Genomic DNA, 16,655 nt, shown 5'->3' with positions numbered 1-16,655 from the left:
TAAATAATTATGTACAGTGGTCATCACTTTGTCCCATGCATAAACCCCCACCAATCATCCATGTAGGATTAAACAAAACATAGATTGAGTTTGGTTGATTGACTCTCCAGTCTTTTCTTGCAATTCTGTAAATACATGAAATATGAAATATTGTTTTTGTTTCACCACGGTGCTAAAGTGTAAATGGTAACTCTTCTCTCTCCACTGATTCTCCAGTCACTTAGGACACTCTCTCCTTATTCTCAGGTAAGCATGCTCCACAGCAGAGCACTTAAGACCAGTGACAAGTTTTAACAGGTGAACTGTGGAAATTTGGACCTGTCACTAAACTGTTTGTCTCCTCGTTGTCCCCTGCTCTTTTTTTTCTACTTTTACCTCACCTTTATCTTTTCAGGACTACGACAGCCTGGATATAAAGCAGAGGCGGTGCTCCAGTCCAGGTTATATTGACTCGCCGACGTATAGTCGCCAAGGCATGTCACCAATCATGCCTCGCTCTCCGCAGCACTATGCCTACCCTGGTAAGTCAGAATGTCTTCACACCTAGTTGTCTGCTGATAACCTCAGAGTTTAATATCAGTCTTTTAATATAAAAGAAGTCAATCATTCTGTTCTTATGCACTTTGAACAAAGTTGAAGCCCATTGGAGTTTCTGAGCTAAGAGAATGATTCTACAGAAGTTCATCAAGAGTCATTTAAAGGAATAGTTCAACATGTTGGGGAATATGCTTTTGTCGAGATGAGAAGATTGAAACCACTCTAATATGTGAGACTGGTATCAGTCTTCTCACCTAAACCTCAGCAAGGAAAACTAATATGTGTTAATGTGCTCAAAATTTATTTTGAAATAGTTCAAAATGTTGGACTATTTCTTTAAGAGAGCTCAAATTGCTTGTCATTTCCATTTGTATGTCATCACCACTCTTATATATTAACAATATTAAAATAAATAAGTGTTTTAGTGGTGACAAAAGATACACAGATTCGCTGCCTTGGGGCAGAATCTTTTTTTACTTCACTCCAAAAGAGTTGTTTGGCTATCTCATGTGCTGCAGTTCCTCATTGGCTGTCATTTCATTTAGCTCTTACACATGTGCATTGACACTGTACTTACTGTAATAGGAAGGCAAGTCAATAGCCTTTGTAATTGCACAAGTGGAAAAGTTATCCAATGTCACTTTGTAAATTGAATGAATGTTTAGGCCGTTTTATCTGCATAGTTGAGACATGTGTTGAGGCCTTCCTTCATGCTCATGTTTCCTTTGCTGTGATTGGCTGTGGCTGGCTGCAGGCTCTGAGAGTGGCAGGAGTTCACCTTATTACGGCCAAGAGGGGCGGTCAAGCACACCCACCACAAACCAGCCCCCTAAACATTTTCATGTACCAGGTAGGACTCCCCATCTCTTCATTGCACCACTCTCAATCTCATAGATTTTTTACTACGCGGGGAAGATTTCATCTGCCCTTACTCACGAATGCAAATCATTCATTTTAAGTTCTGTGGGAATCAGTGTGTGAACATGTGACTAAGTCGTATTTAGATACTGTACATAATTTCTCTGCCGCATTCTCCCTCTCATACTGCATCTTTACCTTCCTTTACAACCATCCCTCCTACCTCCATCTCGCCCCATCCGATCATCCCGACAGAAAAGTCACATCCTCTCCTCCTTTACTCCTCCATGTTTCACCTCTCCATCTCCTCTTTCTCTCCTCAGCCACAGGGGACCCCAACATCTACAGGAAGCCTCCCATCTATTCGAGAACGGGTACAGTGCAGTTAGCCCCGCCTTAGCCTGCCTGTCCTCCTGTCAGTTTAGTCATTTTGTGTTAGAGTACTCCATGTAGATGTTTTTACTGACCTATTGATGTTTTTAACAGCTGTGATTTGGCATTTATTACTATTGATGCTCCAGTTGTCATAGAAAAATGAAGCCCTCGTTAACAAAACCAGACAAATGGAAAATATTGACTATGTGCTTAAAAATGCACAAAGGAAATAGAGTTTGACTTGTACAACTTTATTTTTATTGAAGATGATGATCAGTTAGACTTATTGCATTGGTAACTGGCCCAATGCAAAAGAGCAATGTTTAGTGTTGCATGCCACAAGCACATGCCTGCTTCTGCGTGCAGCTCCTGCACCACGAATGGGGCTGGAACAGACCCTGAATGAAGTGAAGGTTGCTCAGGCGTGACAAGTGTTGAGTACATGGGACACTGAGGACACACAATTCACCAGAATAGAACAGAACAACGGCCCAAAGCACATTGGAAAACTGTATTATAACTGGAATTTATATTTGCTGTGGAGACTCAGCATAGCCTAGTTAACCAGTGGTCAGTGTGTGATTTAAGATGTACTGTAATCGTAACTGTTTGACTTCAGACACATCTGCTGTGTTGCTTTTTTTAATTTTTTTTATTGAAAACAGAGTATGTGAGACAGAAGTCTGATTTCTTGTGTGGAATTATGTTGTCATTCAATCAAATACTCTACAGCAGCAAGGTTAACACAAGATGCTATTTCAAGATATTTTTTTTTTTTTTACAAGTCAGTGAACTGAAATGCAATTCAGCCATCTGGATAGTGTGCTTCAGTATAACATTCCTAAGAAAAAAGATTCTCTATCCCCTTGTCACATCACACTGGAAAATGCTTTTCAGCTGAGAGTCACAAGATCGAAGACCTCCTGCAGGAGCATAGTTTTTCTTTGTTCTTGTCCTGCATGTTACTGTGTGTGTTGGTATTTGTGGGTAGTTAGTAAACTGTGTGGATGTGTGTATAGACACTTTCCCCCTTCCATATGTCTTACCCGTATTTTTCGGACTATAAGTCGCTCCGGAGTATAAATCGCATCAGTCAAAAAATGCGTCATGAAGAGGAAAAAAACATATATAAATCGCACCGGACTATAAATCGCATTTATTTAGAATATAAATACAAGAGTTATTCAACTACACAATAGCACACAGAACAATACGCTGAATGCGGTAGGTGTCCGGTATGTTAACGTAACACATTAACAGTTATTGAACTATACAATAGCACACAGAACAACTAGCTACCAGGGCGTGGAGCGTGGATGGATTAAAAGGCGTGGAGACGTAACTGCACCGTGAACGAGCCCCTCCCGACTCCTTCCTCCAGCTCTGGCCGTCTTGCTTTCAGCCCACGATTAGCCGATTAGCTTTCTTTGTTTTCTTCATTGCAGTAAGAGTCACCTTTTCGCCAGTCTCCCTCATAAGTTTCTCCCTCATTTCAAACTCTCTTTCTGCTGCTCGATTACCGTTTTCGGGGCTGCATATTTTACTACCTGCAGTTTTTTTTAAATCTCTTTTCTTTCTCAGTTGTCTTTAGGAGGAGCGTTCTAGTTGTCACAAGCCTAGAGCGCCCTCTCGCGGCTGTAGACGGTAATGTTTTCAGTATGAATTACAGACTTTAATGCGTTAATTAATTACACAAAAAATAACACGTTAAACATTTTTTACGCATTTTAATCACACTTATTTTTGCACCGCGGGATGTTTCTCACTGGATGAGTTTCGGCAGACCGATTATACTGGAGCACCAACTACCTTTTATATATGTCAATGCTTCAGACCTTTTATATATGTCAATGCTTCAGACATCAACAAACCACAGTGAACATGAACGAAGAAGCTGACGAGACCGCTTTGGTTGGCTCCGTGGATGGGACATTTTGTTATAAAAAACGAACGGATGGAAGCGTCGATTAGAGCATGGTTGTGTGCAAGCTATGCAACAAGGAATCCTCATATCACCGCAGCACATCGAGCCTCAAGTATCACCTCGACGCCAAACATTTAGCAGCTAGCGTGGACGTTAGCCCGACTCCGAGTACAAGGACCCACACCCAACCTACTGGTTTAAGGACCAGGGTAACTAAGTCTGAATGTACTTGAAAGTATTGTGTTTTACTTAAAAAAAACATAGTTTACAGAAGGTCTACCTACCTATAGGCTACCTGAATTTCTGAAATGTACTATATTTCTAAATATGCTATTGCTACACTTAATGGCAAAAATTGCACTGGTCTGCTGGACTTGGTTGAACAAAAATAAACAATATTGTGTTGCTTAAGCTTATGTATTCAGTCATTATTCAATGGTATACTAAAAATCCATGTGAAAAAAATTACTTCTCACTGTTCTCAGGTCAAATATTTATGGAATTAAAATGCGATTAATTTCGATTAATTAATTACAAAGCCTGTAATTAATTAGATTAATTTTTTTAATCGAGACCCGGCCCTAATTTTGATATATAAGTCGCACCTGACTATAAGTCGCAGGACCAGCCAAAGTAGGAAAAAAAGTGCAACTTATAGTCCGGAAAATACGGTAATTAGTACATCACTGGCCATCATGTTTACATTACACATTTTTGCCTCTGAAGAATAAAGTAAATGGCAAGTTCAAAAACCTTTAATACCAACATTTTGCACACCCTTCAACAACAGTCACAACACAACAGTGTTGATCCTTCTCGTACTTTATGTCCTCCTAAACAGCAATTGATTATTTTTTTCTGTTTTAGCACTAAACAGGATTGATGTAAATCTAAAGCCACATGTGAAGGTGTGTTGCTGTGTGCATCAAAGGCCGGTTATGTACTACTCAGCTGTATAGAAAAGGTCTTGGTGGCTTGGTCCTTGTTCTCCATATGGGAGCTCTCACATTGTCACTTCTCTCTTGGGGACGTTCCAATAATTTTTCCCTTTTCTTTTTACCTCTTTTTTTTATTGCATCCAATCACTTTTATTCACTTCCCTCCACCTTCTGCTTCACCTTACCCGGTGACCTTGCCACTGTAAGTATCTCCCTCCTCTCGCTGTTTCACTCAATGCCGGTAGATAGATATTGCATATCTCTGTGTGTGAGTGTGTGTATGTATCTTTCTTTCTGTTTGTCATCCCATGTCAATATGGCACAGTCATATTTTCTCTGGCAGAAATTTCAATCTGCTGTCAAACTGAATGGTTGAGGGGACCACCGCAGCACTGACAGCCAGATACATTTTACTAATGAAGAAGAATAATGGATGTGTGTGTGTGTGTGTGTGTGTGTGTGTGTGTGTGTGTGTGTGTGGCGGTTCGCCCTGTCATCAAGCTGAAAGTGTGTGTCCCAGAGATGAGAATATCTGCCATCGGTGTCTTGCATCATGTGCATAGGAATTCAATGGATCATGGCTAACAGAGTGGATAGCGATCTATCTGAAATTACACTGCATGTCACATCCATTGACTCCCATTGACTGTGCTTTAGTGCAGAGTGGCATCAATATCATCGCCTCACACCGCTCATGAAACCACCGTGTGCCTCAGGCTGAGCAGTAACTGAACTGATGTTAATGCTGGTCATTGTCATGCAGTTGGCTGAAATACTGATCTCCTCTGACAGGAATGGTGGATATGTTGACTGTGTAAATGTACTCTTGTGATATTTATTAACACATTTTTCTCCTCATAGGGATAGTTTGACATTTTGGATTGGCTTATTCACATTCTTGTTGAGTACTAAATTGACACCACTCTCTCTGTATTCCATATGAAGCTGGAGCCAGAAGACAGTTAGCTTAGCTTAGCATACAGCGTGGGGGAAACAGCTAGCCTGGCTCTGTAAAAAGGTCGCTAGGTCTGGAGACCATCATCTCTAAACGTCATGAATTAACATATTATATATTGTTTGTTTAATTCATACACGAACAGGGCACAGTGACTTCCAGGAGTCTTGTCTCATCACCGTGAGGTTGCCAGGTAGATAGCGGAGAATGCAGAAAGTCGCTGCTCATGGCTTTTTTTTAGGTATAGGTATAATGTGTTAATTTGTGAGCTTTTGAGATACTGGTAAGCATTTCTTTTTCTTTGTTGACAGCAACAGGCTAGCTCTTTCCTCATTTCCAGTCTTTATGCTAAGCTAAGCTAGCAGTCTCTATATGATATCTCAATATTAAACGGACAAATGTATATTTGTTAGAGTGGTATCGATCTTCTCATCTAACTCTTGGCAAAAAAGTGAATAAACTTACTGTATTTCCCAAAATGTGAAACTATTGCTTTAACAGAATTACCACTTACTTTGATCCTATCTGGGGGTTTTTCTCTCCTAACTTGATCCATTTCTTCACAGACAATCATGTGGACACAGCCACCAAAAGCAGGACCAGCGAGGACATCGTCAGATCCTCCAGACTGTCCACCTCCTCTCCTGAGCCATACACCCAGTCAGAGTTGGACTACTACCCGTACACCAGCTCGCCAAAAAGTAGGAGTCATTTCACTCCGTTTAGCTGGATAGTAAGCTGCATTTTTTGTATTTTTCTGCTGGACCAAACACAGACATAGAAGTGCAGTTTGTTTTGTAACTGTGTTGTCATATTTATTCACTCACCCACTGTGTTCCACTCTGAACTCTACATTCATACAAGGAAAACCTCTTTAATCTGTTGTCTCGCTCAGCCTATCGGGCGCCGAGAAGACGCTTCTCGACAGGAGGAGATGAAGAGAGTTGGAGTCACAGTCTTCAAAGAGTAAGCGCTTCATTATTTTCTTTCTCTCTTTCTTCAACATCTGGTTGAAGAAAGTCACTTCTCAGGAACACCCATAAATAATGCACGTCTTATAGTATGATGCCTGAACTATCCACCATTTGCTTCTTTCTCCATCTTGGAAAAACCCTGTACATTAAATTAGCCATTTTCCCTTACACTTCTTTTCTTTTTCTTCCCCTTCTGCCTCCTTCCTCAGATCGGGAGTGGCATCGGGAGGATGATCCTAAAGGAGGAGATGAAAGCCAGATCTGGTTCCTATGACAACGACCCCTGGGGCAGTGCAAGGAATTCTCGTAGTGGGAGCAAGGAAACACTCAACACTACAGGCTACGGCACCACGGCGTACAACAACACTGTCAACGGATGTAAGGATCCACCCTGCCCCCTATGCATCTTCCTCTTTGTCTATTCTTCTTTCTGTTTCTGCATGTTCATGCCTGTGCAGCCATGTCTTTGTCCCTCCCGGCGTGATCATATATGTTGCCACAAGGTTATTTCATTTTTTTACGAGCCGTTTACGTTTGGAGTGAGGGCAGTGAGGTTGTGGATGCAGGTCAGAGAGGGTCATGGCTGCTGCAGGCGGGACGGTTTATTGAGATAGTTGAACAGCTGCTGCCAAACCTGTGGTAGGCCAGCAGCAGCAGCAGCAGATGTGGTCTGTCATTGTTGTGGAGATATCTGATCAAGCTACGGAGAGAAGAGCATTCAACCAGGTGTGCCAGATGTGATAAAGTCAGACCTGAAGCTACCAGAGTTGTTTCTGTTTGTAATGACAAAGCTTCAATGGTCAAGCTGCGTATTGGGACAGCTGTGTTAGCCCCTAACATTCATTCTGTCTCCGTCACTATCCAATGGTTCCCCTCTTCTTTTCACTTCTTTGCGTGCTTGTTTCTCCTCCTCTCACTCCTGATATCACTCTTTATATTCTACTCTGTTAACTCTCCATCTCTCTGTCTGTCTGTGTACCTATCACACTCTCTCGCTCTCACAGCTGGTGTCCCATATCCTGGTTTATTTATGAGCAGTAAGATCTCTCATTAAAGCTGTTCCTCTGATGGGTGGGGACACAACTGAACGGGACTCTGTTGGCCACGGTTGAAAGGCAACAAAGGCTTGTAACCATACAAGCTGTGTGGTGCGATTAGATGGTGGAGCGCGCAGTGTGTCTTTGTGCTTGCATGTTTGTACGTTGTTGTTTTTTAATTTTTTTATTCCCCCACCCCCACCCCCTACCACCCTGAACCAGTCCTGCCTGGCCTCTTTCTGCCGTATTGCCCCTTTGATGTTTAGTGTTCCTCCCAGGGCTTGATGGGTACCCAACTTGCATCTTTTCTGTTTCTTTGTTACGCCTCGAACTAGACAGATGGCTGTCAAAACTCTATAGCCACTTCTGCCGAATATGTTTTTGAGGAATTTAATCAAAATTTAGAGTAGGGCAGATTAAAAATGCATTGCATTTTTGCAGTAAGGAAGATGTCATGTAACTATATGTTCTCTTTATTTCACAGCTCTCAGATCTCAGTACAGCGCTGATTGTGGTGAGTTTGTCATTTCTATTTTATAAATATTCTAATATGATTTAGGCTTCATGCAGACCACCTCAGTTTGTGGTTCATGGTTTAAATTTCAAGCCATTTAAATAGTAGCTGTTTTCATATTTAGTTTCTGATTGGAGGTTGGCATTGGGTCATAAATGATGTGTTTGTGCTGGATTCAATGACCTCACATTAACAAAGCTTCAGTATTATGTGCACACATCTGGAAGTTTTTGGTTAGTCATGAGCACCATCTTCTGGCACTGACCTGTCATTGATCATATGATTTCAAAGTGCCAGACTACATGAAAATTATTGGACATTTAAGAAACTGTAATATTTTATCACTGCTTTCTCTATTTTAGATTCTGTTTGTAAGTCCGCATCACTGCCAGGATACGGACGCAACGGCATCCAGAGGGTGAGACCACAGTAAACAAGACACAACACAGCATGATTAGCTTTATTAATTATATAGGCTTGGGGCTTATTTTTTATGGGGCTGACATCTTTAAAATTGCATCTGTTATATGAAATTGCCATTAACCTTGACATATTAGGATTGAGTATTGTTAGAGCTGTTTTTATTCCCTTATTTCGTTACATATGTTTACATATCTCTGGCTAAAAATATATGTAAATTTATTTTTTTTTTTTAATAACCCAGTGAGATGCAGCATCTCATTTTCGAGGGGGTCCTTAGCGACATAAATATACAGTACAATCACAATTAGACATAACAGTTAACAAAACAGCCACAAACAAACATACATCAGGATCAGGCAATCATATTCAAGTTTGAGGCAGAGCAAGAATTAAACTGGATAGTAGTAATAATATTGGAAGTGGTGGTTCCAGACTTAGCATGTTGTTGTAAAGGTGTTATGGACAGGTACAGTTGGTTCTGTAATAAGAGGACAGGGCATTTTTAAAGGACGGGAGAGATGAAATGGATTGAATGTTTACAGGTAGGTTATTCCAATCTGAGGGGGCTTTAAACATAAAGGCTTTCTTAGCTGTAGAGGTAAATAAGCCAGGATCTGTTTATGTTGAAGTCGCTGTCCCTCTTTACACCTGCAGCCTCAGAGTGCTGACTGCTACCAGTACCACTATGACAGTGGCAGCGAGGTCAACTGGGGAAGCAGAGGTAATATTTTAAAACACCTATCCCTTATTAGATGGAAGCAATTCATTCTACTTTTTTTTTTCTATTGCACTGACTTAATTCTTTTTCTTTCCTCCCAGCAGAATACACGGTAAGGTTTTAAATGAATCATTTGAATAATTCCTTCCATGTTAGCCTATATGTTGAATAATCCCAGTGTTATTGTAAATAATGCCCAAGGTTTGATAAAGCATGGCTGCCTTCCCCTCTCTGCAGATTTACCCCTACGAGGAGCTCATTGTCACCACCAGAGGTCGCAACAGGCTGCCCAAAGATGTAGACAGAGCCAGACTGGAGGTGAGTTAGAAATGGGCCATTTAGGACAACTCAGCTGGGAAGAAGTGGTCCAGGGTCTAGTTCAAAACTAGCGCCATAGCCAAGATTTTAGAAATACAAAGGCTAAACCCACTGCAGAACAGGCCACCAATCAAACTCTGTAAAATAGTTTTAGTATTTTAAAATATATATTCATTGAACTGTTTCTGTCAATTGTATTTCCTTACATTATGGTCTGGTGCCAGTTCTGGAATTCTGGTTGAAAATACTATATGCTTTTTCTTTTTTGTCTACTTTAGTCTAAAAAACAATGTATTTGTCTTTTTGTAATTATAACCTTAATGTCCTTAATGGAAACAAAGACCAAGTTGAAAATAATAGTACATTAGAGGAATGGAGACTTAATTGGGAACTTGAAAATGACAGGTATAATGTATTAACTTTGTCATCTCTTTACCATTGTGTTCTCAGCGTCACCTGTCCCCAGAGGAGTTCCTCCAAGTGTTTGGCATGACTGTGGAAGATTTTGACCGGCTGGCTCTGTGGAAGAGAAATGAGCTCAAGAAACAGGCCCGACTGTTTTAATAACATGGACGTGCGTTGAATACTGCCATAACTAGAGCGAGAGGCTTGACAGACTGTAGGAGGGGAAGAAAGAGATATGTAGATTTCTGTTCAGTTTCACTGCCATGGCTGAGAACCTGTTCTAGATCTCCTCATATGACCCAACAAATTCTGGTCACACCAGCGTGAACTTCTAAGATAGGGCCTACCGAGGTAAGGCCACAGAGACATTATGCACAGATGGACTGAAACTGTTACATGGCTGTCCATGTAACTTTGGCAGAGTGCCAGAGTGGTGTGTAAGCAATAGAGACTGTAGTACATTAGTGATGTGCTTCTCTTAAGCCTGGAGGCTGGAGGAAGGCATGGCTGTGCCCCTATAAGGCCACACGTGGGGGTGTCTGTGACCAGAGCCGCAGTGCTAAAACATAAAGAGGAGATTTTTGGCTTTGCCTTATTTGTTATGCTCTCTTAGTTATGAGTGTGCAGCACCAGCAATCTTAATGAGTAGAATGTAGATTCACTATATCATTTGTGACACTTTATCAATGTGAATGATTAGATGAGAAGAATGAGTGAGTGAGCGAGCGAGCATACAGCATCACTTTGCTTTGGTTTATAAGAATGCAGTTTGTTTACCTGTGCTTTCCTTTTCACCTGAAATACTGTGTCCCTCTGGTTTACACTAATTGATATAGAATGAAACAAGTAACAATCTGAGATAGACGCAACTTTTTTAATTGTATTTGTGACCTGATTGATATGTGTGCAAATAAAAACCAGAGTGAGAATGCAAATACAGATTAGCAGATCACTTCAATGTAATCTTCTGGTTAAATAGGTAAAGGTCACCAATATACAGTTCACTGTGCAGCTGTATGGTAACCTAAAAGTATGTGCAATCCAGTACATTAAGTACATACAGGAAACACCAATTCAGTCCTGCTCCATGCTTTCCAGCTCATTGCAATTGAATGACTGTTTTAGGATGAAGACTGTATTTATCCATACATTTAAATGTACTATTAGTTATATTCTTTTTAGGAATAATAGCCCATTAATTTTGTAGCTACAGATAGTATATCCACTCTGCAAGGTATTTAACTCACTGACAAAGATTCAGGGTTGTTATTTTTGATTTTGTCACTAAACAATTAAACTTGAAACAAATTCATTCTCTTTTTTTATTTGTCATTGGTAAAAAAAAATTACTTCTAAAATACTTTCTTAAAGGAATAGTTTTGACATTTATGAAATTATAAGGCATATTCTCTTTCTTGTTGAGAGATAAACGAGAACATTCCCATGGAGTAAGTATAACAACTATAACCGGGACAGCTAGCCTGGCTCGGTCCAAAGGCAGCCCAACCCACCAAGCAGCAGTGACTCCATAGACTGTATATTAATCCGTAGACTGTATATTAATCCATAGACTGTATATTGACTCCATAGACTGTAGGTTACTCGTCGTTTGTTTCTAATGTAGCGTTAACTTGTTCTTCTTCTGCATCCATAACAAGAACCGAAGTGAAGTTGACAGAACATGTTGCCATGTTGATTTCCTGCCCTGCAGCAGTTTCCAGGCAACCAGCGGAGAGTGCTAATGTTACAGTCCAGTACCCGATATTTTGTTTCCCACTATGGCCACGCCAAGACCCGCCCTTCAATAGCATTCACATACTACCATTGGCCAGGCGTCCACGCTTACATGTACAGGTCCTATCCCCTGACCAATCCCCTGACCCTAACCACTCGAGGTCAAATGCCTAACCCCAACCAATCGAGCTGCATCGTAGGGCGGGTCTTGGCGTGGCCATAGTGGGATTCGTAATTTTGCGTCCGGCACACATAACAGCGAATTGTCGTTTTTACTTTATTGTTTGTATGAATTTAGCAAACTAGATAAATATACGTATATGCTACGTGTTTATTTGCTAAGCTAACGTAACTGCTAGCTGGCTCCAGCTAGCTAAATTGCATAACGTTATCGTACTGACTTGAAAGTTGTAGCTAGGCTATTAGCTACGCTCCCCATCTAGCTCGGCAAAAAAGCAAATAAGCATACTACTAACTAACTTTAGGAATCATTTGAGCTGTCGAACTCTGAGCTGGATGCAGTAGCTGACGCTAGGACCCAGCAGAGAAATGGCCTGCCTCAAGTTCCCGACCAGCAGATCTGAAATGTATCGACTGTATCTGTCAGCGGTGTCTCCACGCCTTCACTCACTCACTCTCTCACTCACTCACTCATGGGCCTGCATTCAATTTCAACAGCGCTCACATGGACAGCATCACCAGCGGAATGGAAACAAACGGCACCAAATGTAAGTTTACTCGTTCAACCTGAAACACTGCTTCAAAAGAGACTGACTGCCCCGCTGACTCCTTCTGAGTGTGTGTTTTACTTCTCTGTGCAGTTTTCAAAGGTAGATTCAGATCTGCATGTTTGTCTCCCATACCTCTGAGCTCTGACTGCTGCACCCTCACTGAGGCTCTACACTGAACTGGTTTTACTGGGGACATATGGGATAATAGCTGGCAAAATGTACACCTAACATAATCATTAGATTTTTTTAAATGTCTGTCCTAATTGCACTTAATTTATTCTAATATTCTCTTTAAGTATATTCTCTATATGTGACTTCAGGAATCAGTTGTCTGAGACACTTCCCTTTTCCCTATATTTCCCCCTCCTGTTGTAAATGTAAGAGGACACAATGGTAGTGCACTTTAAACATAAATAATGGTGCTTTGGCCTCCCCCCCACCCAGCTGCTTGGAGAGGCAGAGAACCAAGCGCTCATCTGAAGTTTGATTGTTGTTGTAGAAAGTGAAACTCACTCATCCTGAGTCAAGTCAAATATCTGGATGTGGAGATGAGATATTTGCAGATTAGGCAGTCATGGTAATCATTGTTTGATATTGGACACCACCAGCAGATAATTCTTCATAAAAATCTCTGGAGTGCTCCAATGCTTTTGTGTTGAAATAGCAATACAAAATGTGTTTCCGCCCCATGTGTTTTATCTGGGAGGGGTACATTTGCCCCCCTGCACAGTACAACATTTTTCCACATTGTAACTAAAAACAAATACATCCCTCCATGGGCTTTGGTCCAAGGTTAGAAGCAACAGCTTTAACAGGGCTTGGTGTGACCAAATTCAGCATTTCAAATATGAAGTTGTGATTTCAGTTTATAGTTTCAGATTTCAGTTAGTATGATCCATGATTTACTAATTTGCCATCCGTCCTCACCTTGTTAGTGTATGTGGATTATGTGGATGTTACTAGTGTGTTTGGTGTGTACACAAATGATCTAAAGAGTATCTTTAGTTCTTGTCCAGGTTGGGAGAAATCCTTGCCTGTCATTCCTCGTTCCCATCTCTTTCAACACACACACACACACACACACACACACACACACACACACACACACACACAAACACAGGAATTTTGCTTGACTGACTTTCTATCTGAGCTTGTATTTGTGTAAACGCTGCAGGAGAAAACACGTGGTGATGGCTGGTGATCCCTGGGGTGCACCCTTCTGTTTACATGGACTTTGAATCCCCTGATTGGTTGCTGCTAAATCACTTTTCCTTCCTTGTCTTAAATAAGGCTACAGTAAATTATATTCTATCAATTGATTGTTTAGTCTATACATACAGAAAATAAGGACAAATGCCCTTTACAAGCTGCCAGATTCCAAAGTGGCAGTGTGTAGTACTGCATTAATCAATTTTTGGGACATTGAGCAAGCTGTTAACATATATAACATATTAGACCTATTTTCAGCTGATATGACAAACATGTTGTCAAGAGTTATTTTGAGTCGTGTTCATGTCCACCTGACAAATTTAAGTCCAGTATTTTTTAGCAGCTAAATGCTCCTCTGCTGTATGTTCACCAGCTAGTTGCTAACTAGTTTGTTGTGTACAGTGGGATTACTATAGCTTTTTTGTTGTTGCTGAAAACTGCTGTTGTCTGCTGCTGGTGGAAATGAGGTTGAGAGAATCAAAATAGCAAAGTCGCTGGCCATAAAATCAAAACAATGAGCTAAAAAGCCCCTCAAAGCTGAGGAGAAGTGTAAGGTTGATCATCATTCATGACAAGTGAAGCCCATCACATCACAGGTCATGGCGAGACATTTGAGCTATTGTTAAAAAATATTGATTAGTGCAGCTTCAAATCAATCGTCTTAAAGGTTGTTCCTTTCCTGACCCCCAAAGCTTGCTGTGTGGAGTTACACAAGCTCAGATATCAAGCTTGGTAAAGTTGTCAAAAGGTAGGTATGAGATGAATGGTAGGAGCTTCTTACAGTAATATGCACTATCCAAGCCAGCTGGAGCAGCAGTGTGATAAAGGTTTTGTTTCCACGGTGGCCTCCGTGTGCACTGTGAGAAGCAGAGCACCAGGGGGGTGTGAGAGGGGAGAGGCTGTCCCCACAGAGATGCATTGCAGTGATGGGATTGTCTGTGATTAAGACCAGCAGATATGATGAATTGTGGCTATTGTCAGGATATTTTGGAGCATATGGAAGAAGTTGTGGACAAAACAGTAATCTTCTATGGACTGCACAATGATGCATAAATGTATCATACTGCTCATGTACGCACACGTCTGCTGCATGTGCATGAAATCCCTACTCCATCCTACTCTAATGAGATGGCTCGCTCCGCATAACCACATTCCACTGAGAAATCTATGAAACAAGAACCTGTGTGTTTGTGTGAATGGGTTTTTGCTGGTGTGTGCCTATGGGAAATCTGTGTGAATGTGTTTTTGCTGGTATGTGTGTGCGCGCCTATGGGAAATCTGTATTTTCCCACTAACAATGTAATTGTTATTCACATACAAAAGCAACCAATGGTAATGATACAAATCTAAGTCTTTAGGCTTGTGGAGAATGCGGTTCAGAATAAACAAGGATTTGAATTGTTAAAAGTTGAATTAAAACATGGTTTCAGTGGGTACGGGCTCGCAGGGCAAAAGAATACAATTAAAATGCAGTCTGCTGTCATAATCTAAGCAGTGGTCAGTGACCTAACTGTGTGTGCATTTATGCTTTATTACTTGTGTATGCTGTAATCTGCATTTTCACATTGCAAAAACAGAGTTTGTGAAAGTAGCCTATTCATTTAAGTAACACTATTCCATTATTGTACAACCTAGGTCTTACTGACATAGTTTCTTTTAGCTAATGTAACTTAAATGTAATGCTGTCATTGTCCAGATTTTGGATGCAAATGCTCAGTTGGAAGCAGCTCTCCAATGGAGTCCAATGGGGCCGAGGAAACAGGTGCCTTCACAACAATAAAAGCTCATCCTGTGGGTCAGTTTGATGTCAACAATACTTTTATGGTAATTACAGATCGTTTGTTGCCATTCGAATTCAATGTCCACCTTCATTTAAACATCCAAATCACATATTTTGATTGGACTGTTAAATAGCTGTCTGTGGTTTCCTTGGCCTCACTAGACTCTCTTGTAAAGCTGTTTTCACTGGAGCACTCCTGTCTATTCTCTCTGCAGTGCTTGGTAAATGTTGTGTTATTCCAACCAATTGAAACACCAACTATAATAATAAGGGGTTATAAGGAGAGGGAATCTCCCTTCCACATATATTTTTTAATTATACATGTAAGGTTCATAGTTCCCTAATTTTCCTTGCTCTATCTTTATCAAGAGTTTTTCGACATTAAATTAGTGTGCAGACATGCTGATGCTCATACGTGCAGTACATTATATTACATATAGTATTATATATACAGTATGATATATATATATATATATATATATATATATATATATATATATATATATATATATATATATATATATATATATATATATATATGCCCCATCATGCATGAGCTGTAAATCAGGGATGAGTGTGGACCAGCCCTATCAGGAGGGGAAATCCCCTCTTTAACCCTAGTGAGATGAGAAGATCACTATGATTTATATGTCTGAGATATGTGCAGGGTATTTATATGTGCAAGTGTGGGCGTGCACATGTTCATTGTGTATAGGCAATGGTCATTCTCTGCACAGCTGTTTATATAGGGTTTCCGTGGAGATATGCTGCACAACATTACAGCAGGCAGCTGTAGAGTGTATGGCACTTAGAAATAAGGTGTTTTCTTCTGTTGCAGAGGGTGGCAAGTCACTCTGCCTGGGGTGTGCATGCATACAGGTACAAGCATATTGAAATTTCAGATTTATTGGAGAGACTTGGCAGAATATAAGATAGTCTTAGTCAGAATAAGACTTGTCTTACCTGTCATCATAAGTTTAAATATGTTACTTGACAACAGCCATAATTTAGCGCTGAAATCATCTATGATGTGCAATTAAGTTATCCAAAAGAAACATTAATATTGGTATGTGTCAACTGCAAAGTCTGTATTTTTTTTAGTAAAGTTTGATTATTTGTTGCAGTGTTTAAATGTAATTTACAAACTTTTTCTCTACATGATGGTTAGATTCAGACGACACTGAGAGTGTGTCCTAGTTTGCTCATGAACAACTGCAGACAGCGC

The 16,655-nt window shown here is 40.5% G+C and overlaps 2 protein-coding genes across 8 annotated transcripts in view; both read left to right on the top strand.

The window, feature by feature from the left end:
* The window catches only part of ablim3 (actin binding LIM protein family, member 3), a 62,004-nt gene extending 50,716 nt beyond the window's left edge, over positions 1-11,288 (top strand). For 2 of the 6 annotated variants that reach the window (XM_028589297.1, XM_028589295.1), the window contains exons 11-22: positions 217-246; positions 395-521; positions 1,292-1,387; positions 6,154-6,288; positions 6,483-6,553; positions 6,771-6,939; positions 8,083-8,112; positions 8,475-8,530; positions 9,190-9,256; positions 9,355-9,365; positions 9,491-9,571; positions 10,022-11,288. In XM_028589297.1, coding sequence (XP_028445098.1) covers positions 217-246; positions 395-521; positions 1,292-1,387; positions 6,154-6,288; positions 6,483-6,553; positions 6,771-6,939; positions 8,083-8,112; positions 8,475-8,530; positions 9,190-9,256; positions 9,355-9,365; positions 9,491-9,571; positions 10,022-10,135 — 987 coding nt within the window. In that variant the 3' untranslated portion in view covers positions 10,136-11,288. The remainder of the gene's footprint in view (positions 1-216; positions 247-394; positions 522-1,291; positions 1,388-6,153; positions 6,289-6,482; positions 6,554-6,770; positions 6,940-8,082; positions 8,113-8,474; positions 8,531-9,189; positions 9,257-9,354; positions 9,366-9,490; positions 9,572-10,021) is intronic. The other 4 variants (XM_028589301.1, XM_028589299.1, XM_028589296.1 and 1 more) reach the window with 3 other exon arrangements.
* Positions 11,289-11,923: 635 nt separating this feature from the next.
* The window catches only part of afap1l1a (actin filament associated protein 1-like 1a), a 32,329-nt gene continuing 27,597 nt past the window's right edge, over positions 11,924-16,655 (top strand). For both annotated transcript variants that reach the window (XM_028590003.1, XM_028590002.1), the window contains exon 1: positions 11,924-12,438. In XM_028590003.1, coding sequence (XP_028445804.1) covers positions 12,396-12,438 — 43 coding nt within the window. In that variant the 5' untranslated portion in view covers positions 11,924-12,395. The remainder of the gene's footprint in view (positions 12,439-16,655) is intronic.

This window comes from Perca flavescens, chromosome 10, assembly GCF_004354835.1.
Source record: "Perca flavescens isolate YP-PL-M2 chromosome 10, PFLA_1.0, whole genome shotgun sequence".
Taxonomy (NCBI): Eukaryota; Metazoa; Chordata; class Actinopteri; order Perciformes; family Percidae; genus Perca; species Perca flavescens.
The sequence above is the reverse complement of the archived record's forward strand: the minus strand, read 5'-3'. Positions and strand labels throughout refer to the sequence as shown.